The following is a 23,060-nucleotide window of genomic DNA, read 5'->3' as shown; positions in this document are numbered from 1 at the left end:
TCAGTGCACTTCACTTGGTCCACATTTGACTGTGTTACAGCCCTAATCCAAAATGGGTTAAATTCATTTTTTACCTCAAAGTTCTACACACAGTACCCCATAATGACAAAATGTAAAAAGTTACCTTGAAATTCTTGCAAATTTATTTAAACACAAACAAAACTAGGCGCCATTTATCACCTGGTGAAGCATGGTAGAGGCTCCATGATGCTGTGGGGAAGTTTGTCATCATGAAGAACTGGGAGGCTAGTTGGGATCGAGGGACAGGTGAATAGAGCAAAAAGAAAGACATCCTTGATGGTAACCTGCTCCTGAGCACTCTGGACTTTGGACTGGGGCGAAAATTCATCTTCCAACAACAACTCTATAAGCACACGACCAAAATAAGGAAGGAGTGGCTTCAGGATCCTCTCTGAGTGCCGTTGTGCGCCCCAGCCAGAGCCCAGACTTGAACCAACACACCCCGTCCAACCTGGTGGAGCTTGTGAGGTTCTGCACGGAAGTATGAGAGAAACATCCCATAAATGTGTTCCAAGCTTTTAGCATCATACTTAAAAAGAGCATGCTTCAACAAAGTATTAAGCAAAGACTCTGAATACTTATGTGTATGTTATGTTTTTGTTTTTAATACATTTGCAAAAACTTCAAGCTACCTTTTTTCACTTTCAAATTATGTGGTGTTATGTGCATAATTTTAAAGTTGAATATGAAGGCTGTAACATAACAAAATATGGAACAAGTGAAGTGCTGTGAATACTTTCCAGATGCACTGAAAATGCAAAAACTATGCAACAGATACACAGAATTTTACAAAAAAGTTAATGTTTTGACAACTAAAATGCGGGTCACAGTCTGTGTCTATGACCTGGTTCATTATCCTCTTAGTTTATCTGAAGCTCAGTTGTGGTGTTTAGTATTTAAAAGGTTAGTTTTGAGTCCCCCTAGCTTTGGACTCTAAATCCAAACAGCAGTGGACAGATTTGCTTGCTTTCACCACCAACACTGCTGGCTTAGCGGCATGCCTGGTCTGTGGGTGGACCGGAGTCAAAATGATATTGAAAGTGTCCTGATAACTGACCCGAAGCAATTTCCTAGAAACCTGTGCAATTTTTTCTGTCAACGTCTCTGTTTCAATCAGTATATCAAAAGTCTTTTCCGGCCTCACTGTGCGCAGATTAGAAATGCAAAGGTCAAACCAGTTCTTCCAAATAATGCAATCGAACATCTTATCCATATCCTCATTTCCTCCTGATTAGATTATTGCAACTCATTGTAAACATGCCTCAGTGATGCAGCAGTTTCCTGTCTACAGTTAGTAGAAAACACAGCAGAAATATCGCTCACAAGCACTCGACTCCAGCCCTCGCAGAATTACTCTGGCTTCCCATCTGCTACAGAATCCAATTTAAAATTTCACTGATTACTTTAAAATCACTACATGTCGCCCCTGAGTCCCTCAGATCAGACAATCAATTCCTGTTATAGATTCCAGGTCTGGGCTGGAATCTGGCTGCTTTTTGCCATTTTGGCCCAAACTGTGGAACAATTTTCCTCTTACGATCAGCACAATCAGTTCCCCTCAGTAAATAAACAAAACAAAATGTGTAGGCTGGCTTTTGTTTAATGTTTTATAATAATTTTGTTCAAGCCTCACGTTTACTCATTTCACATACTTTGTAATGTTTTAATACTGCTATTTATTGTGGAGCACCTTGTGAGTGCTTTGCTATAGAAATGAAGCTTGTCACTGTTATTTTTGCAGTATTTTCAAAGCTATTCTGTTTTATTTATTATTAAATTAGGTCACTTAGTTTGATTAATTTGCACAAAAACATGTGTCTTTATAGTAACTGTGTGTTCACAGCATGCCTATACATGAGCATTTCTTCTTAAATGCAACAAAAACATAATATTATTTAAAATGCACAGTTAAAAGGACCAAATAATCATAAATGTGCTCTGAAGAGTAGCCGCACACCTGCTTATTAACCTGTGTCACCTACACTCTAAGGACCAAAGGTGGCTCGTGTTTTTGCTCTAAAAATGCTCAGATTTCTATTTTTTGTAACATAAAGGTCACCTGCCATCTTTTCACTAAATCTGGCCCCTTTTGTCTCTGTCTCAAAGAAAAGGTCAAAGGTGAGTGATCTTCAGAATCGTTTCAGAGGACTTCTCCTGCCCCGCGCTCCCAGGACAGCACCAGAACACAAACAAGCGACATCTCTCTGGACGTGGAAAAGACGCGTACTTTTTGAACTCTATCCATAACATTACGCAGTAAAAAGAAGAAGACAGATGCATCATCGATTAAATGTAAATAAGGAAGAAAAAAAGGTAATGAATGAGAGCTCATCTTTTTGTTTGCTTTCTTTCATTTCCTCAGAAGCGAAAGCTAAGCATCCATCCTGCAGATCGAGGACAAAACATGGACGAAATATGCACATACATACATCTTCATAAAACATAGGACATAAACTCTGACATACAGCAAACACATGTATGTAACACATGTATGCAGGGAAAGGAAACACACATTAATGGGACTTGTTTTTCTGGAATGAGCACATTCAAGTGAACAAATTTCTTTATTAGCTTCTTCATAATGATTGAAAACCAGTGCTGTGTTGAAGATTATTATTATTATTATTAGTACTATTCATCCTGCGCTCTCACTACATGTGTGAAAGAAACTAGAGGTCGGTAAATTATCAATAAAGTCTGATTTAAAAATATTTTCTTTCTTCATGTGAATCCAGAGTTGCACTCGATGCTGCAAAAAACCAAAGAAACTTACAAGAACAGGTTCGTCTTGGCTGCGAGTTACAGCGAGTTACAACCGCAGCAGCTCTGTGCAGAGGCTGACTGTCGATTTAACAAACTGTTCAAAGTTCAAAACATATTAATTGCAAGTCACAAGACAGGAAATATAGCCACACTTTACATGATGACCTGCCTGATTGATGCTGTTGGAGGCCACTGATAATAATCAGGACAGCTGTAACATGGCATTTACAGGTATGTCAAATGGTGACAAAGGGGGCAACAGAAAGTAGCTTTTTCCTGGCAGTTATATTGAAGTAGTGGATCTAACAGAGTAGTTAGTGCTCTCTGCTCAGCTGTGATGCTTAGACTTGTTTACCATGCTCTGTCCTTTTTAGTGTGCCAATCAGATTTATGTCAGTACTACCGAATACTATAGACCAGAGTCCATCTGATTTGGAGTAAGAAACACAGCAAGACCATGTCACGGGAGACGAGGCTTTCTGCAACAACATCAGCAAAGCTGGCCATGGCGACACATCTAATCAAAGAAACACCTGGAAAAAAAAGGTGTCTGAAAGCTGAATATTGTACTTGAGACTGAAAGACAGATTCATCAAAGGTCCTCCAATGTGTGTACTTCACTACATCTGTCGCCAACAGAGATGGGCAGTAATCCAATTACCTTTTTTAAGTAACGAGTAAAGTAAGGGATTACTATTGCAAAAAAGTAATTAGATTACTGTTACTTTCCCGTAAGCACGCTGCGTTACGAAACCGTGATTTCGTTTGTGAGAGTGTTTTATGACAATGACATAAACAAGTGCGACGTTCGTGACAACAGCTGCGTGCAGATCAAAAATGGATAATATATCGAGTGCGGGAGAGAGTATGAGCGTGCAGCGTTTAAAGCGTGGAAGTACTGACGTTACTTTGAGTTTCATTCCGTAAAAGTGACAAAAACATTAGCGTCCGTTGTTCACTGCGTGGGAAGAAAACTTCTTTTTACAGCGAAAAAACCCCTAAACACAAAAAACGATTTTATTTTATGTGCTGGAATGTGCAGAAAATAGGTTTAAATGATAAACTAATTTCTTCCAGTCAGAGAATGTTGCATATAATTTAATGTTTGCTTCATGCATAAAGTTAAAAGATTAAAACTAATAAAACAAGTTTTAAAAAGAGACTTTTTCATTTGATTACATTTTATATGATGGATTATGCAGAAAAAGTAGAATTGGGCTGAAAGATCTATCGCTTTATCACCTATTCAGGTTGTGTATCATGTTTTTAAAAAGTAACTAAGTAACTAATTACTTTTGAAAATAAGTAATCAGTAGTTAGTTACTGATTACTTTTTTCAAGTAACTCGACCAACACTGATATAAGAAGTTGAACCCATGGATGATGGTGAGATTCATCGACATCTTCTTCAATAAATTAGGTAGTTTGATAGGAAATAAGGTTTATTTTGAATTTGATATCTGCAACATATCAGATTCATTGCCATTTAAGATTCAAGCCACACCCCCTTTTTCACTTTATGTGCCTTTTCTGCAAAAATGAATGATAAATTTCTCCTACTGTGTCACTTAGCACTTTTTTTTTAATTGAGTCACAAGGTTTTGGTCGAACTGACCTTCAATTGGTACAAAGCAGTGTTGATATAATCACTCACACATCAGGTAGAATTCAGTCATCCAATTAGAGAATAATAATCAGATAATGAGACTAATAAAAACATCGGTTTAGTCATAAAACCTTCATAAGGCCTCTAAAACAAAGAATAGAAATATAAATTCATCCTTAATTACACCCACACACATTACAAGACGCTAACAGTCTACACACTACTTTGATTTATAAAGTCTGTAATATTGGCCTCGGTGTCCATGCTGGTCGCACACACAAGCAGAGATGGGTTAAAGCAGTGAGCAAAGAGAGAAAGAATTCACCGCGCCCGAGTTTTCCAGCTCTCTGTCACAATGGAAACTTCAAGCAACAATAAGACACGATGTGAATGACACTCATGACACCCCGTTAGCTGTAAATTGCCAAGGCCTCCGCTGAATAAACCAGAACAAAATAAATCGAGATCTGTCGCCCAGATGTGCGAGGCTGAAAGCAAATATGTCAAGAATGAAAGAAGGAACCGAAGCAGTTGGACCCACAATGAAAGAGGAACTAATTAAATAAGGAGACGAAAATAAAACTGATGTGTGCAGAAAATTACCAAAGCAGAAAAAAATAATAAAGAGGGAACAAACAGAAAATAAGTAATGTGGTGGGTTTCTCAATGTTGGACAGATGTGACAAAGAAAACAGACACGCAGGAAGGATGAAAGAGAAGTTAGGACCATAAAGTAAATATATGCAGACTGATTGAAACATATTTGACTTAAAAGAATTTGCAAAACAAAGCACAGGCAGAAGCTAAGATGCCTCCCCCTCTGTGCTGAGCAGAAAGGTGGAGCACGACCCTTTTAGTTCGATTTCTTTAGACTGCAAAGGTTAAAATTGTGAACCCACAAAACACATCAATGCAACACTTCCTGTCAGCAGCTAAGCTCCCCCCGCATCTGCTTCCTCCTTGAACACAAACACACCTCTTCTCTTGTGACAGTAATATAATAAAAACACCTTTACACATCTCGTATTACACAGCTTTTTCCTTTTTTTGGTGTTCTCCAGTGTGTGTGTGTGTGTAGAAGTGTGGTTGTGTGAGACTCCTCTCGCTGTCGTTTTGGAAAGGAGAGTTTGACACAACACACTCTGTTCATTAGCGCCTCGCAGCCAACCCTGCACTGCTCTGTGTGTGTGTGCGCTGTCTCTTCATTAACACATCAACTCCTCCACTCTGAGGTGACACATTAAAACATTCTCGAATATTCTGCTCTGCATGTATTAGCATATATTTACATGCTAACGAGAAGAGAGGAGCTGGACTGAGGCACGTGTTTCACGTGAATACAAAGAACTGTGTATCTGATATATCTGATGTATCTGTGAGCTCAGTGTCCTCAGGAAAACGGGTTCATGAGAAAACCTACGCAGCTTTAAATTCTCAGCTGCTTCTTGTGATGATTTTAGTAAACAAAAAAATATTGTGGGAACGTGTGCATGTATTTTACAAGTTTGTAATAAAAGGAACGAAAAAGTGGAAGTGGAAAATTAAAAAAAACCCCTGTATGATAGAAGAGATAGTAAGGGGGAATGAAGGGGAAAGTGAACAAGGTCATAAAAGGAAGTGGAAAAACGCTGAAGTAAATTAACTGGTGAGGAACTGCTAACACAAGAAAGAAAAAGGAAGAAGGCAGTTTAAAACATCACACCATCTAAGATCACAGACTGTAAATGAAAGACAAAACGTGAACGTGCCAGAAACCTGTACTCTTTCTAACGACCAGCAGGAGGCGACACCAACATTTGCACAAAATTAGATTCTATAGAACAGCCATTTGGAATTTAACAAACTTTAGTTGTGACTCTTGATGAAAACTTCATTCTCCATTAACAGCTTTAATTTTCAAGTTAAGTTCAATTCCAACTAATGACAAGCTCAGCAATACAAACAGGTGAGAAGAGGAGTGATAATGGCACATAAGTATTTTCAAATCCCACTGCTGTGTTTCATTAGTTCAATTTCCTTCTAGTCAATTTTAAGCTGAAATACAGAAAGTATTGGGATTAGTTCCCATATCAGTATCCCAACTGATATGGGAACTAATCCCAATGGATTTGATCCTGTAGAAGAGTGAAAGCATTTTATTCACCCTATAAAAGGCATCTTATCACAGAAGTGTATCCTACAGGATTCATCTGTAGGTCAGCAGCAAAGCTTTCATAGGTGTAACTTCATTCATATAAATATATATAAATATAAATACAGTTTTTTGTGCAGCGTAGCCTACCTGGATTACGTGTTGAATTCCCACAACTGGGGAATCACTGGTCGAAGTGTAGGAGGGAAAAATGAAGCGATAGCTGTGAATGCAAAAAACAAAAACAAAACAAAGCTTCCAGTCCTGTAGAAGTCTGTGGAAAAACAGCTTTCTGACTTCACCCCCGTAAATACTTTCCTGCTGAGTTTATTGGCTCAGTCACTCATTTTTAGTCATATAGACTAAAAAAATTAAAGCTGTTTAGAAAATGATACTTGTGTTTTAAAATGAAGGATTGGCGGTAGTATCAAAATGATATACTCATTGGCTAACGAGATGTCAGTAATTAGACAATTAGCGTCCAGTTTAACAATCAGGGCCCTCTTCGTCACGTCTAAGAAATCTTAAAGTTTCAAAACAGCACATCAGAAAGCCATGTGTAGAAGTATATGGGGGAAAAAAACAAACTAACAAACAAAATTAGAAAACTTCAAAAAGTGACTTAATCCCCACAGACTCCAATGTTAAAATGTCCAGACCTGCAGGAGTAATAAATCTAATAAATACAGCCTGACACAAAACACAGTTATTGTCTGTAGAGCTAATTTCACTCTTGATGCCAAGTGAGAACTTTTTTTTTTTTATTAAAGCTTAAGGTTAAGAGACATGGCTACAGAGTAGTATTACACATATATTTATACTTTCAATACACAATCATATTTATTGTATTGTATAATTATATATATTATACAATATATATAACGGTTATGGAATATTAGATTATTGATGTGCGATAGCCGTCTGCTAAGCATCACTGCTAAAGCTTATAACTCTTATTATCTAAAGAGAGTCGCTGATCTGGACGTCACATTTATGCTTTTGGTGCATTTTTAATGGAATTACTATGTAACAAATAACATGAACTGCTTTGAGCTTCAATAAGTTTGTGCTTCAGTTTTGGTGATTAAAATGTAGCACTTAGTCTATTACATAGTGCTAATTAGAAGGTGTATTATATGCAGCTTGATCGTGTTAGCACAATGTTATTCTGTTTCATCATTATTATTATTTTATTATGCAGTGACATAAAATAACTTTCTACTTTAAGATAGCAAAAAATGAGAGTGGCAAATTAAAAAAGCAGAAAAAGGATGGTAAGCAGAAGAAAGTTTTAAGACAAAAAACTACTTTTGCAAAATTATGGAAAAGAAGGGGGGTGGGAAATTAACAAATAAAAGGACGGAAATGGAGAAGGAAGGAAGGAAGTTATCAGCCACAAAAAGGAAGGAAGGAGACAGGAAGGAAGTGGTGACAACCTTGAAGAGACAAAGAGTAAAAGAAAGTGCAAAAAAGTTTAAATTCCATCAATCCCTTTTTTGAGCCAGGGGGAGGAATAAAAACAGCAGGACACATGAAACAGACACACATACCCAGCAACGCACACGCAGACACTGTCAATACAACCTAACTGCTAATGCTACCAACTGACACACCACAGAGTGTGTGTGTGTCTGAGAGGAAGTGAAACGAGCTGAATTGTGTCAGCATGTGTGTTTCTCTTATACGAGCAGCTGTGAAGGTCACTCCCGTTGAGAAGCGCTCTCAGGCACACTTCCTTAGTTTCTCACACTGCCTGACTCGTTCTCGGAAAAATATCACAGGAAGTGGTATGCATCGCATTTACAGCTGAAGCAGGCCAAGAGTGTGCTTCTAAACGATACAAATCAATACGCAAGACGGAGAAAAGAGCGTGTAAAGTTCACCCACACAACATCCAGTGAAGATTTGCCTCCTCCTTTCTAAAAAGGATTTCTTATTGTCATTCTTGAGCCTTTACTTTTGGAAAATATCATAAATTTCTTTTAAATATAGTATTTATTAGTCCAAAGACTATAGTTTTATTTCTTCTATGTGGAGGTTCAGTGACAGGAAGACCGCTGGTCTATAGCGCCCTCTGGTGGCAGTCTGCATGAACAGAAACACTAATGCTAAATTATAACTGTAAATAAGATGTCCTTTATTAATGTCATATTAATAGGTAAAAGATTAGACAAATAGTAAAAAAAAAAAGCAATAGACAAAAATGTATGTAAAATATAATTTAATTAATAATATTATAAAAAAATCCACACAAAACTATTAAAATCTTGTAATAGGATGTTTCTTGGAGATCACTCCTTCCTTGTTTTGGGTTTGGGGGCTGAAACAGACAGAAAGTTTAACACTGTGAGAAAAGAAGAGAAGGAATAATAGTGTAAAAAAAGAAACAAAGGTGCAAAAAAGCAACAGTAAAGTATGAAAATATAAAACATTTTGATAATGGAGCGTGGGGAGGAGAAAAAAAAGACATGCAGAGTGGTTTTGTTTTTCACCATTTGGATTCTCCTGTTTGTAGAAAGTCTTCAGCATGTCTACGGCTTCCTCTGCTCTGTGACCTGAAATACACTGAACACACACACACACATATAATACACACTACACACTGCACCACACAAGGACTTTACATTCATGTAACTCTTGAACATCTCATTCTGAAAAAGAGCTGATCTGCTTGCCTAAAGATTTCTGAACTCAGCTGCAGGAATCGCAAACTACTCCACAAACATGCAGGCAGAATCCAGAAAGACACCAGGAGCAAACACGGACCTTGAACTGGGTCCCAGTGTGAGGCAGGTCTGCAGAGGAGACATCCAGGACTGAGCCGCAGCCTCCGAAACGCTCGTTCCTGCAGCCATACACGACCACGGGGATGTCTGACAGCTGGTAAAGGAACAACAACTGAATCCCAACACACACACACACACACTAGCAGAGAGGTGAGGCGAGGATACTGAGGATGCGCAGCGCTGCAGCACACATTATGCACGGCTCCACGGTGACGTACAGCGCTATCCGCTCGCACACGCTCTTCACGTCCAAGCTGCTACGCCAACACCAGTCCAGGACCTGATCCAGAGCGACCATCTCAGCGTGCCGAGTGGCCTGAAAAAACCACCATGCAAACCTCAGGTATCATGTTGACGCTCAGGTATTTGTTCCTCTACTTCATTAAACATTAAACAGCTGATTGAAACTCTGATATATCCCATCATACTGATGCTCAAAAGCCACTAGAGTGGCTTTAAATTGATTTGGTTGCAGTTTTTAAACAGAGGTTCAGCCCTGAAACTTTCAAAATTTACAAAAGACTCTTTGTAATTTAATGAGATGGGCTGAAATCATTAAACAAAAAAGCACAGCTGATTCTGTGGAGGTCAGGTGGGAACTTTTTGCACTTCAGTCCAGATAAGGTGACGCTTCAACTCCGAATTTCTTCAGCAGTAAAAACACTTTTTGATACCATCTCTCTTTGCACTCAAATGTAAAGCTGAAAGGATTTCCTGTACCTGTATGGACTTTAAAAATAAAGCTACTCAGACAAAAATGACCCAAGCAACCAAATAAAAGGAGCAAAGTGTGTATATATATATATATATATATATATATATATATATATATATATAGCATCTATATTTAAATCCAAAATCTATTTTCTCATCAAGAACAGTGCCCAGATGTATCTCTGCACTGTTCACGGCCTTTTGCTCATCTTTCATCAGACATGATGCAGGGACAGCGGGGACTTTTCCTTAGTTTGAGCCACATTTACTTGGAAGGAAAACTGGTCACACCATGAAAGAATTTTCTCAGTTATGGGCTCTCACTCCACACGCCACAGAGGACTCACTATTGCAGAGTCACCGGCTTACTTAAGGACAAATATTGATCAGTGATTGATCTGACACTCGCAGATTACAGAAACTAATTAAGTCGGTCAAAGCAAACTACACAGTGGGGGATTACTGTACAGAGTACCATTAACCCAGACCCTCTGGGACCTGTTTGTTCAATAGTTTGAACAGATAATTGTTCAAACTATTGAACTTGTTACATTTTAATATACCAATATATTATTTCTTCTTCTCCTCTTTTCTTTCCTCCACACCAATAGTTATTGTATCAGTTTTATAATTTATTCATTTTGCTTTGTCTTAGTTGTTGACTTATGAGTTTAGAAAGAAGACCTTTCATACATACATCTGCATTTGCAGAGACAAATAACTTCAGTCATGTGCTGTACATTTTGCCTACATTTTTAGTCTCATTGACTTCATTCCTTCCCTTCCCCACAACTTCGTCTTTGTAGACCATGAGACATCCGACAGGCACCTCTCCATTCTCCAGAGCTTCTTTGGCCTGCACCAACACATTTAAAAAGGCAGTCAACAGGAAGCAACTAAAGATGGAAAATTGGTTAGTGTTAAGAAGGACTTCAGAAGAGAAAAATCCCCGATACGCCTGTGCACAGATCTCTGGCTGCAGCTCACAGCTTTGAGAGCGTGGTGTCTTTAGGGTTCTCTAGATCAGCGGTCCCCAACCTTTTTTGCGCCACGGACCGGTTTATGCCCGACAATATTTTCATGGACCGGCCTTTAAGGTGTCGCGGATAAATACAACAAAATAAAACTAGTACCAGTACCGAAAAAAAGAAAATTTATTCATAACACACGTGAAAAGACCAAGGAAAACCGAGTAAACGATAAAAACGATAACAAAATAAAGCTGAAAACCGATAAAAACACTGAAAACCATACATTTCACACCTGAGCCTCAACTCTCGCGGCCCGGTACCAAACGACTCACGGACCGGTACCGGTCCGAGGCCCGGGGGTTGGGGACTGCTGCTCTAGATTAAACTTTTAGACATTTCTTAATATCATAAAGGAGGCACATGAAATTATTTTTAACATTATACACTAATTATTAAGGATTTAGGGGTTATTACAGTGGATCATCTGCCTCCTGCCATCTCTATCATCCTCCTCTGCCATACTAACCCTTCTTTCACTACATCCATGAACCTCCTCTGTGGCCTTGCCTGGCAACTCTGCATTCAACACCCTTTATCCAGTACATGTTCTGCACATGTCCAAACCACCTCAGCCTTGCCTCTTTATCTCCAAATACTTAAGCTTTCCCTCTGATTTCTAATCTTGTGCATCCTGCTCACTGCAACTGAAAATCTGAGCATCTTCAGCTCGGCCTCCTGTATTTTTCTCAGTGCCACATCTCCAAACCATCACAGCAGGTCTCACTACCATTACCTTCACTTTTACTCTTGCTGCTGACCTTCTGTCTCCACCTGCTCCATCCTGGCTGTACTCTCTTCTTCATCTCTCTTGTGCACTGTCTGTTGCTTGGGATGGTTGACCTCAGGTATTTAAACTCGTCTACCTTGACTATTACACTTATCTCTTTCTCATTCACACACAGATTTTCTATCTGATTTTCATTACACTCTCTTCCACCTGTTTACTACAGATCACAGTGCTATCTACAAACATCCACGAGGTTCACGGAGACACCTGTGTGACCACATCTGATAAATGTTTACATTATTTATTATTTACTATTATAAAGAAACTTTTTTCCAGCTGTATATAATATCACTACTTAATCCCTAAACATGATCAGAGCCTGGATAAACAGCAGAAAAAGGGCATCAGAGGTCTATAACAGAAAAACTGAAATGCAAATAAAGACATCTAAGTAGCATTACTATATAAAATTAGCTAGAAAAATAACCAATACCTCAATCAATACAATAAGGCAAATAAAAAAATAGAAACTTCGTAGTTCACATACCGAGTAGTTTAAATGAAAATTAAATAATTACTTTAAAACTGCAAATTTTACAAAACAAACAACAAAGTCGCCGTGACTTGGCTGAAGAGTTAACGGAGTGATTAAAAACACGAACTCACCATGTCAAAAGCTCTGGCCATCCACCTCTCAATTTCCTCTTCACTCGGACAGAACAGCTCCACAGACTCTTCTTTACTACCCTCCTCTGTTCCCATTTCAACTGCTGTGACCAAAACTCAATATAAAAAAGCTGCATATAATACACCTGCTAATTTTTAATTCCTGTTTTACCCATTGCCGCGCCGATGTAACGAACTCACACCGGTGGGGGGGAAGATAATATTGGACGGACCACTCGCTGCACCTGCGCTCCACGCTCGTTCTGGTCTAATGACGTCAAGTTGATGACTATTGTGGAGGGATCTAAACCGGATGTTATCGATTTTACCCCCAAAAATAAAAGAACAAAAATTTAGTTTATACAGGGATAAACTAAATTTTTAGGGCTCGATACGATTCGTTTATAAGATTAAAAAAAATCTATTGTGTTTTACTTCAGAGACCAGTCTGACGATGGTGACAAACTAGTGTCTCAAAACTATCTATATATTAGATATTCATTTTTGTTTTCGTCAAATTTTGAAATATTTTATTTTAAAATTTGTGGCTCAGTTTTGCAAAGCTTGTATGTGCATTGGTATATTGCATTGTATTGTATATTTTAAATGCATTTAAAAATATTAAGTGTTTCTTCCTTGCCTAAATAAATAAGAATGTTTCCAGGAGCCTCGTTGCAGACACAAAGTCACTTTATGATTACTGTAGTTCGACTTGTGGTTTTATTTTGACATAGATAACCGGAAGTCATTACAATAGTTACCATGACCAAAGTACTTTGGCACTTTTGAGAGTTAGCAAGCTGCTACCCGAAACATGTCCGTAAAATAGTAAGAAAGAATTTAGAAATAGAGTTTTTGTTGTTTTAGTTGGTGGCCCTCTCTCTGTCCGAGGATGTTTTCGTCTGCGTGGAATTTTATAAAACGCCATAAAAAGAAATTTATTTTCACCGGAGCGCTAATTGGAGGTAAGTCATGTTCCTGTTAGCCGCCGTGCTAATGCAAGACTGCAGCAACACGCCAGACTCCGCAGAACAGCCTTTAGACTGGGCTTTTTATCCCCCTGTAAAATAAAGACAGAAGAAATGCACGCTAACCCATATTTCAAAAGCATCAAAAAAGAATGGTATTTGCTTTATTCGGAATTTGTTTTCTCCATCGTGCCGCAGAATATTTAGTGAAACTACCCTGTTTTTTTTAACAACCCACAAGGTGTGTTTGCATTGAAAAGACCTTTTTAGGAAACCAGCTAGTTTCACCGAAATTAACACTGCTTTATGTGGTAGTTGATTACTAAGTTAAATACTTTTCATTGGAGGTCTTACCGTGTATTTTATTTGGGGCTCTGTAAATAGCCAACAAATGAATGAAGTTTGGTGTAGCTGTTCATTATTCGTGTTTAAAAGGCCAGCGTACACTTAATTAATTTTATCTCACGTGGCATTATGGAAATTTCAGTCTCACTTACCATATTAATTGATAAGCTACAGCATCTGCAGCAAGTCGTAACATAGGCACACATTTGTAAGTGGGATCCGGTGGCTATTTGACTTTACTGGTTTAAAACTGAGAGTGGTAAATAGGGGGGTGTCAGAGATAGTAGGCAGTGGCATCAGGAGGCAAGAGTACCTGCAGTGCAAGTTTTTCTGAATGACCACCTTTTTTTTGTTTCAACATTTTTATTTTTAAACTTTAAATATAAACAAGACAAGAAAAATTACATTTATTACACTCTATTTTCACGCACCAGACCCCACACCCACCACTCCTTCATTCCCTATGCACCTCAAGTTGCAGAAAGCCAGCTAGTAAAAGGAGACCAAATACAGTTATACTGATAAAGTTTGTCTAATAAACCATAAGTCATTTTTTCGTAGGATGCCAATTTAACCATTGTCGTCAACCATTCTTCCTGGGGAGGGGGGCGCGTTTCCCGCCAGTGTCAGACCTGCTTAGCCGTAGTAAGGGCCAGGATGATCCGTTTTTTATTATCGGGGGAGAAGTCGCAGTTAGAAAGTCCTGTGGTTATACCAAGCATGGACAGTTTTGGTGAGACGTGAAATCTTCTTTTCAGAACACTAAAAAGGACCTCCATGATATTTTCCCACCAGTCCCAAAGTATATATAGAATATAGAATATGTAGAGTCGAGGCATCCTGGCCATCACATCTCCAGCAATTGTCCATTGAATCAAATTCCATTTGTGCAATTGTTGCAGTGTTCAATGCCACCTGTGGATTATCTTTAACTGGATAAATCTGCTGCCTATTTCCTTATACATGGTATTAACATTATGAAGACATGACTCCCATTCAGCTGGAGATCTGTCCACTGCCAGATCTTGGGCCCAACAACCTTTAACTTTGGAAAGAGGGTCAGCTAACTGATCTTGCAGTAAATGGTACATCTTAGAGGTAATACCTTTACCAAAGGGTGATCTTGAAAGCAGTGCTTCCACAGGGCTGCCTGCAGGACAACTTATCCTTGCACTGGAGAAACTTGGAGAATCCATTTCAAGGCTCATTTCAGCTGTTACATTTTACACAGTGATTCAACACCTTTAATTTGTCACAAGTCTGTAAATCTGCTACTGAAAGTACAGCCCTCTGGTATTATTCCATGTCATAAATATCTGCAGGGCAAATCCTGGTTAGCTTTTGCATCGTACCAAAGCCAAGGATAGTTTTCTGCATTTAATGTGACCTCATTGTGCTCTCTGCGTCCCTCCTCAGGCGTATACCTTCTAGGTAAATATGCCCAGAAGAAGTTCAGTGAGATCCAAGAGAGGGAGGCTACAGAGTACATTGCTCAGGCCAGAAGACAGTTCCACTTCGAGAGCAACCAGAGGACCTGCAACATGACTGGTAATTATTTTACACTTGACCTGGTTATGACTAACAGTTGACAGAAAAAGGTGAGGACCAAACACTACAGTGAAAGATTTAAATGTGTGTTGCAGTGCTGTCCATGCTCCCAGCGCTCAAAGAAGCCATCGTCACGCAACTCAACTCAGAAAGTCTCACAACACTACTCAAGTCCAAGTGAGGAAAAAGCTTCTTTAACTCGGTCAAACAGTAGTAGTACACAAGTTTATTATTTAAGGCTACATTTTTCTTTTGTTCGTTATTTTATGTTGATTATTGCAGTTGTTGATTTTATTCTTGAGGAAAACATTTAATTTTGAAATTAGCACAAGTTCATGTAGTGAAATAAATGTGTACAGTAGCTGACGACCATTTCCCTCATTCACATCTACTTTACAGACCGGCTAATAAACTGGAGATCTGGGAAGATTTAAAGATCATCAGTAAGTGTTTTTCAGTTCAGATGTCACTGAGTGTATCTGAGTAAAATCTAAATGCCTCTAAATAATCTAATAAATGACTTATTGGATTTAAAAACAAACATAAGAAAACTTAAAATATGATAACAGAACTTGTCGTTTCTTTCAGGTTTTACACGCACAGTTGTGGCGGTGTACAGCACCTGTATGCTGGTGGTTTTACTGAGAGTCCAGCTGAACATCATTGGAGGATACCTGTACCTGGATAACTCAGTGGGAAAGAGCACAACGGTGAGGAGCACAGTGATTCCTAGAACTGATTGACTATGTGCAAAATGATCAGCTGCAGCTCACTGTGTCAGGAGTTTTGAGAACTTTGGAAACTGTTTGGAAAGAGAGATACATATTAGACAGGTTAAATATCGGTCTGATAATATTTATCCATGATCATAAAAAATACACCTTTTTAAACATTACCTGGTTTCCCCAAACAAGCCCTGACCTGTTGTGAACCTCTCGGGCTGTCCTGCAGTTTCTGCCACACTGAGGTGATGAATTGTGGGGTGGTTTGTCTGTTGGAGAGTTTGGAGCCCAGTGCAAAGCCTTGGGTTCTTTGTCATGCTCCATACACGTCCACTGGGAGGGTGGACATTGTTTGGGTGGGTGGTACATGTCAGAAAATATTTCCCACATCTGTCAGTGATATGAGAATGTGAGAATGCCCATTTCTGACCTGCTAGTTCCCAGTTTGTGTCCAGTTATGCTGATTTGCGTCAGTCTGAGAGTAAGACGGGTAATATTTTGGTGTACCCACAGCTAGGAAATACTCATCCTGTGTACTGACTCCTGCACCAGAAACCTGTTTCCTGTTGTAAAATGAAAGATTATCTAAGGTTTGTGTGAAAATGTTTGAATCAATATCCAGATATGTGTGTGTGTGTCTGCTTGCAGACCCCTCTTGCCCCCCCAGACGTCCAGCAGCAGTACTTGTCAAGTATCCAGCACCTACTGGGAGACGGTATAGCACTGACACAAAAGCAGAAAACTGTAAAATCCTTGTTTCCATCTGTCAGTGCAGGACTCTTGTAGTAACAGACTTCTGTCTCACACTAGGTTTGACAGAGCTGATAACAGTAGTGAAGAAGGCGGTACAGAGCTCACTGGGAAGGTGATCTGCAACAATTATTCTCTTCATTATCCATCAGTGATCTATAAAGCAACAGAACAAGTTATTAACAACTTAGCTTAGGCTGGTAAAAACAATGTGGAACAAATTCTTTGTATTGATCTTTGTTGTGCATCTTTTAAATTAAAAAATCAATCATCAAAACATCAACGTGGTTTATTTCTCATCTCCAGCATGTCTCTGAAGGAGACCTGGTCTCTGCTGGAGTTGGAGCAGCAGCTGAACTGGATCAGAGCAGAGGTGGAGGCCAGCTCGAGGCGGTCTCTGTCCTGGTACCTGCTGGCAGATGACGAGAACGTGCTGGCCGATCAGGTGACTGCTCAAAGCAGATTTACACTGCCTTTCACAGGAAAACCCATTACAGAGTCTTACAGATCTCTTTTCTTCTGCTTCTGTAGGCGTGCGGGCTCACAGAGAATGACATTATGACCATAAAGCTGCTTAACGAGACTAGAGACATGCTGGATAGGTAAATGACACACCTGTTTGTAGGTATGCTTTAACAAGATTGTGTTTGTGCTCCTGTGAAAGGTGAATTTCTGCTTTTTGTGTCTGACTTCAGTCCAGACTTCACCACTGTCCTCAAAGTCTGTCTGAACCGAGGTTTCTCCCGTCTCTGTGACAACCTGGCTGAGTTCTTCCGCCTGCCTCCAAGTGACTCTGCCCCCAGCTGTGCACCTGATAGGTAAGCCATTGACACCTGTTTTATTTATTTGTTTTACTGCTATCATTTGCATTTGAAACATGGAGAAATCTTATTAAATCCCTACATATGTGATAGCAGCTGGAGATATTATTATTCTGTCACTGGAGTTTGGTGACCTGAGGGTTACACTATGAAAAAATTTCAATAACGCCGGGCTTTCTTTGGCTTCGTTGGCTTGACAACTGCTTCATTCTGCTCACATAAAATGGGGCACTTCATATTCTTCCACACAAAATAATCCCTATGTGTCCTGCATTCAAGAAGCTGCAGTTCCAGCAGTGTTAAACAGACCAAGCAGCAGATTACCATCAAATATAAATACATTTATACAATTTCATTCCTGTGACATTACAGCGTTCAATCTGTACTTCATTCAGTGGTTTTAGTAAAGTATGGCTTAACAGCTTGCACTTAAAAAAATGTCCCTCCAGCAGAGAATCGATATTGCATTTAAAATGTGCTGCGAATATAAGAATAAGAAAATGTGGGCCCTCCTGGCGATTTTAAACGAAACCTCTGAGCATAACCTGCTCCTCACCAGGGCATATATTAAGTATGGGTTGACGCAGTGATTTAGACAGGTAACCAGAGAGCCAGTTTCACAAGCTGAAACTGAAAATGCACATAATGATTTAGAAGATGTTAACATTCAAGTCAGGTCTCAGACGTGTACTTCGATAGTTCTTTTTAAGCTTTTCCTTTTGGAATGCCAAAATGGACATTAATATAGTCCTACCTGTTCAGGAGGACTATATTAACATCTAATGTGCTTCGGTTGTTTGGGGTTGTTAGATATGATTCTGTTTAGCTCGTGGTCACTCCTCGGTTTTGTCTGAACATAAATGCCGGCCATGTGTAATGTAATGTAAAAGACACTCCTTATACACATATTAAGTGTTATGAGGTGGGTGGGTTTTTTTTGTCCTTGTTCTTATTTCCCAGCAAACATTAGCATGAAGTGGGCATTACCTTAACTTTGCTGTCTTTTTCTGTGTTTGTGTGTTCAGTCTGTCTGCAGTCAGTCTGCCGCTGGCAAAGATCATCCCCATCATCAACGGTCAGATCAACACCATCTGCAGCGAGACCCCGAGTCACTTTGTTCAGGTAACATCGAACACCAGACGGTGGAGTGAACTGTATCAGAGCGATGTGCAGTATTTCAGAATGGCAAACAGCCAGATTCAGGGTGAAACAGTTGGCACAGGCAGCTGCTGTAGCTGTTAGTTATCTGTCAATCGGTCATTGTCCACACCGTTTGCTTTTTGATTTTCTTTACTGTTGGGAGCGTAATGTTCAAACATGTTCCAATCTGCTGACAGGTGCAGCTCTCATTTCAGAATACACATGTTAATGAGTTCTAGAGAATCACTGTCAGATTGATTATGAAATCTTTAATCTTGCACGATCCGTTTCACTTTCTTTAATGTGTTTCAAACACTCTTAGATTATTTAGTTCTTATTCATCTGCACTTTTGGGCTCTTTATCAAACCTTTATTTTGATTGAAATTATTTAAGAGGATTGTCTGAGTATATATATATATTTTTTTTTTATTTCCAAAAAAGTTAGGATTTGTGTAACATGTAAATAAGACCAAATCATTTATATCCTTTACTAAATAAAAAATTGTAGAAAGACAACATATTGCATTGTTTAACTGAGAGATTTGTTTATTTTCACTTTTATTTTCTTACAAACTTGGTTGTATGTTAATCAAACATGTTTAAATCTGTGCGATCTCTGCAGGAGCTGCTGATGAACGACCAGGTGAAGGAGTTTGCAGCCAATGTCTACGAGACCTTCAGCACGCCGCAGGAGCTGCAGAAGTAATCGTCTGGATTTGACGAGATGAGGAGGAGAAGGAGAGGGAGGATTCGAGAGGAAGAAGAGTGGGATGAAAATGGAGATTATTAAAGTCCTGGATTGTCAGCTCCTCCTGAGACACTTTTCCTCCTCAGCATCTCGCAAACTTCTCACTTCGTGATTTGTGGCCACGGCAGGTCAGCAGGGGTGTTCAAGCTCAGCGCCGTGACAAATTACCAAACGGGAGGAGGAAGATGAGACCTCCACTGAGTCTTTAGTCAGAGCAGAGCCTGCAGTCAACTTTAGGACCACTGCTGCTTGGGAACTGGAGTCCCATTTAACCCAGTAAGGTGGCTTTTGTTTGCTCTGCACCTCAGCTGTGTGTTTGAAGATCAGAAGAGTTTACAGTGTGTTTCTCTTTTTCTGTTCAAACTTCTGTAGTGGCCTGTTTGCAAGATTGGTCAGGTGTGGACACATTTCTATTATTGTTATTAATCAGTATTTTTATTGTGGGGGTGCTGAAGCAGATGGTGTTTTCATAATATTTCAACTCAAACTTGGATGAAGAAGCTAATGAAAATGTCATGGATAGTTAAATCTGTATGTTTGTTTTCATTCTGGGAGTGTCACGTGGTGATGGAATGACAGTAAATGACCCATTTTTAGAGCTCTACAAACATTGGGAGGTTTGATGGGTGCTGATGGCGTAAGGTCTCTGGTCACAGGTTGATCAGTCAGTGGACGGTGGTTTGTGTCACCTCTGGACCTTTTTCACGTTTTCACTCTTATTTACTGGTTGAGTTTGGGCACTAAAATTCATTCGGCTGGTCTTAGGAAAAGACGTGGTGGTTTGGGTTAAAATGGGGCGCTCCACAACGGGATATGTGTGAAGCATGACAGGCTGGGAGTGACAGTCGTATGTCACCAATGCTGTAATCCAGTGTATATAGCTACGGAAAGAGACCGTGTGCATAGCTGAGACATGCCAATCTTGTCTTTCATCCTGGACACACCCAGTGTAGTTAACTGGTTTTTTTTTTAATATGGAGCTATAAATTACATGAAGACTTCCTTGAATTTTAATCTGATTTCATGCTACAAATCTGTTTTGGAGGCTCTTTTAACTCTAACTTCTGCAGTTCCTTTGTTGTCCAGAAGGTGTCTGGACTTCTTCAACTGTTTATATGCTTATTTCCAACCTTTAGCTTCACATGAAGTTGCTTCCCCTGTTTTGAAGTCCCTCGTCTTTTGATTCTTTATATTATTGGTATAATATTCTGGTCTTTGTGAAAATGCAGCATCATTTTATTTAAATGGAACAGATATTTTTCTCATTAATTTCAAGTTAATGTTATTTTTGGTGCAAAATCTTTCTAATCTTTCCCATTTTTCTTATGCTCATATGTATTTGACCACTTGGCTTTAGACTCATCTGTAGAGACACAACAGGACTGTTATTCAAAGCCCAATCTTTCTCCTGTCGTCCTGCTGTGCTACATATTTTCACTCTCTGCCTACACATGCTACATCGGGCCCTTTTCTGAGACATGGGCGCGTTTCATCAGTCTGGTAAAGTGACACTTTTACATCAAAGTACCTCACTGCTTTATTTGTGCATACCTCTCACAGTGATGGAAAGAGCAGCAGTGTGTGCATTTGCAACAAGGGCAGACGAACCTTTGCACTCTTTGTGTGTTGTTTGCATTGTTTCTAGAAAAGTGTAACCACACCTTTGAATGTTGGATGGTGTACCTACCCCTGGGCTGTCCTCTGAGAAAGAAATGTCTTTTGTATTTTTGAAACAGTAAAAATTCATCCTGTAAATCAGAAACGGAGTTTGTGAGATGAATTGTTTTATGAAGTCTAACTCACAAGCAACTCAGAAGGATGCACAAGAGATCTTGTATATGCCTTTCCGTTAGTATGGCAGCATGCATGCAGTCTTGTTAAAATGAATACTAGTTAGGAGCTGGTATGATTGCAGTTTTACAAAGGAGCAGCCTCTGTTTGCTTTTAGATGTGAAGCTGACACTGAGATGCCATCGGGTTGAGGGGAGGAAGAAGTGCATGTGCAAAAGAGAGTTTAAAAGAAATAGTCACACCTGATCAGCTGATCGTGTAGGTAGAACAGTGACAAATACTGCACTTTGAGCCCCTATGAGTCACTATTTCACTGAGAGGAATGAGATCGCTGATAGTTGAAGGTGTTTGATTTAATCAGTATCAAAACTCCTGGCTTCAAGAATTCTTCCTGAGAAGTCAGTGCCAGATTTCAGTTTTGAATTCTGTCTCCATCACAGTTTTCATATGATGTGTGATATGTTATGTCTCATCTGGCTTTGATTGCAAGAATTTACAACATCCAGCCAGGTGTATTCACTCTCGTATCTGCTGCATAAAAATCTCTCCTCCTAAAAGTCTTAATTTAAGCAAAGTTGGGGATCACTTTTGATGACCTGAAATGCTCCTGCAGCTGTAATGGAGAAAAACTTAGTCGAGTCAGACTTTCCACTAATTGTTTGTCAAGGCAGATTTTTCACTTGGTTTCCTTCTCAGAAGATGAGGAAACATCAGGTGACAGTCCGACTAACTTAGTTCCTGGTTCCCGAGTTGCATAATAAACGCAGCAGGGTGAGAATGTAAAACTCTGTATTTAATCACAGATGTTATGCCTTTTTGAAGCATAATGTCCTGAATGACAGCTGAAATGTATGTTTGTATCAATTTATTAAAGAGATAATACATATGACACGTGATTTCATATACTGTCTTTCTTTTGTGTATTTTAAAAGGTTCAAACTGGAAATTGTCATGGAGTTTTTGTGCCACTAGGGGGCACTCTACTGTGGGCTCTTATCATCCTCAGATAAGATCCCACATGTTGGAAAATGCTGGTATTGGAAAATGATCATTGTGGCTGTTAAAAATTGTGACTCTTGTGACGTATGAAAGGATGAAATAATCTTTTAATTACTTACTTTAGTGGAAAGATTTTCCTAAAATAGAAATAAAACATTTTGTAATCACAGTCACATTATCTTGTTTCCACTGTAGTCTTATGGATAGATTGAGACAGCTTCTTCGTGTGTGCTATTAAAAGCCCAGCTCATTGCTTTCTTGCATTGCAAACCACGATAAGGCTGGCTGAACTTGCATTATGATGTGAAAAAAGTTGGTCACACTGAAAATTAAGACAAAAGGAGAAAGCAGATTAAATATTGTCATTATTATTATTCAGATGTAGTATGTGGATTAACTTTTTCATCAGAGTTTGAATTTTTCTATTTGCCAACTTGATGTAATGTTGTCTGTATTTAGTTTGATAGAAGTGTAAGTTTACTCACAGATCTGATACAGTTTATTATGACCTGAAGGTTAAATCTGATCAGAGAAAGTTGAAGAGATTACAGCTCACATGCCCTCGAACATATCAAACCCATCATAAACGCTCGAGTTAAGCTTTGGAGTTTTGGAAAATCAGAGTGTGGTTATAATGTGCAACTATTCCAACCAAAATGGAAAACACAAGACTAAAACCCTTTTCCACTATTGCTCAATTTAGAACCAGTGCCATCGACTTCATCGACCACATTTTGTAGCACTGATTTAGTCTTACCGACCACTCAAAGTGACTTTATGGT

At 39.1% G+C, this 23,060-nt stretch overlaps 3 protein-coding genes across 3 annotated transcripts in view; 2 read left to right on the top strand and 1 right to left on the bottom strand.

The window, feature by feature from the left end:
• aig1 (androgen-induced 1 (H. sapiens)) overlaps positions 1–2,732 on the top strand; it is a 34,449-nt gene extending 31,717 nt beyond the window's left edge. The window contains exon 6 of the mRNA XM_084952898.1: positions 2,128–2,732. Within this exon, the coding sequence (XP_084809024.1) occupies positions 2,128–2,147 (20 nt within the window). The 3' untranslated portion in view covers positions 2,148–2,732. The remainder of the gene's footprint in view (positions 1–2,127) is intronic.
• A 5,995-nt stretch (positions 2,733–8,727) lies between these two features.
• Positions 8,728–12,704, bottom strand: adat2 (adenosine deaminase tRNA specific 2). The gene is made up of 6 exons (XM_084954132.1): positions 12,446–12,704; positions 10,773–10,877; positions 9,473–9,623; positions 9,288–9,394; positions 9,014–9,086; positions 8,728–8,841 (listed from the first exon to the last, which is right to left on the bottom strand). Exons 1-6 carry the CDS (start codon positions 12,539–12,541, stop codon positions 8,813–8,815), a joined length of 561 nt encoding a protein of 186 aa, XP_084810258.1. The 5' UTR covers positions 12,542–12,704; the 3' UTR covers positions 8,728–8,812.
• Positions 12,705–13,202: 498 nt separating this feature from the next.
• Positions 13,203–22,175, top strand: pex3 (peroxisomal biogenesis factor 3). Its single transcript, XM_084953753.1, has 12 exons — positions 13,203–13,410; positions 15,175–15,306; positions 15,402–15,483; positions 15,706–15,749; positions 15,895–16,016; positions 16,677–16,743; positions 16,839–16,893; positions 17,085–17,223; positions 17,310–17,380; positions 17,474–17,596; positions 18,625–18,721; positions 19,363–22,175. Exons 1-12 carry the CDS (start codon positions 13,338–13,340, stop codon positions 19,444–19,446), a joined length of 1,089 nt encoding a protein of 362 aa, XP_084809879.1. The 5' UTR covers positions 13,203–13,337; the 3' UTR covers positions 19,447–22,175.
• Positions 22,176–23,060: the final 885 nt, after the last annotated feature.

The sequence above is a fragment of the Perissodus microlepis genome, chromosome 15, assembly GCF_051167445.1.
Source record: "Perissodus microlepis isolate ML-2025 ecotype Zambia chromosome 15, ASM5116744v1, whole genome shotgun sequence".
In the NCBI taxonomy this organism is placed as follows: domain Eukaryota; kingdom Metazoa; phylum Chordata; class Actinopteri; order Cichliformes; family Cichlidae; genus Perissodus; species Perissodus microlepis.
This window is presented reverse-complemented; position numbering and strand designations above follow the sequence as displayed.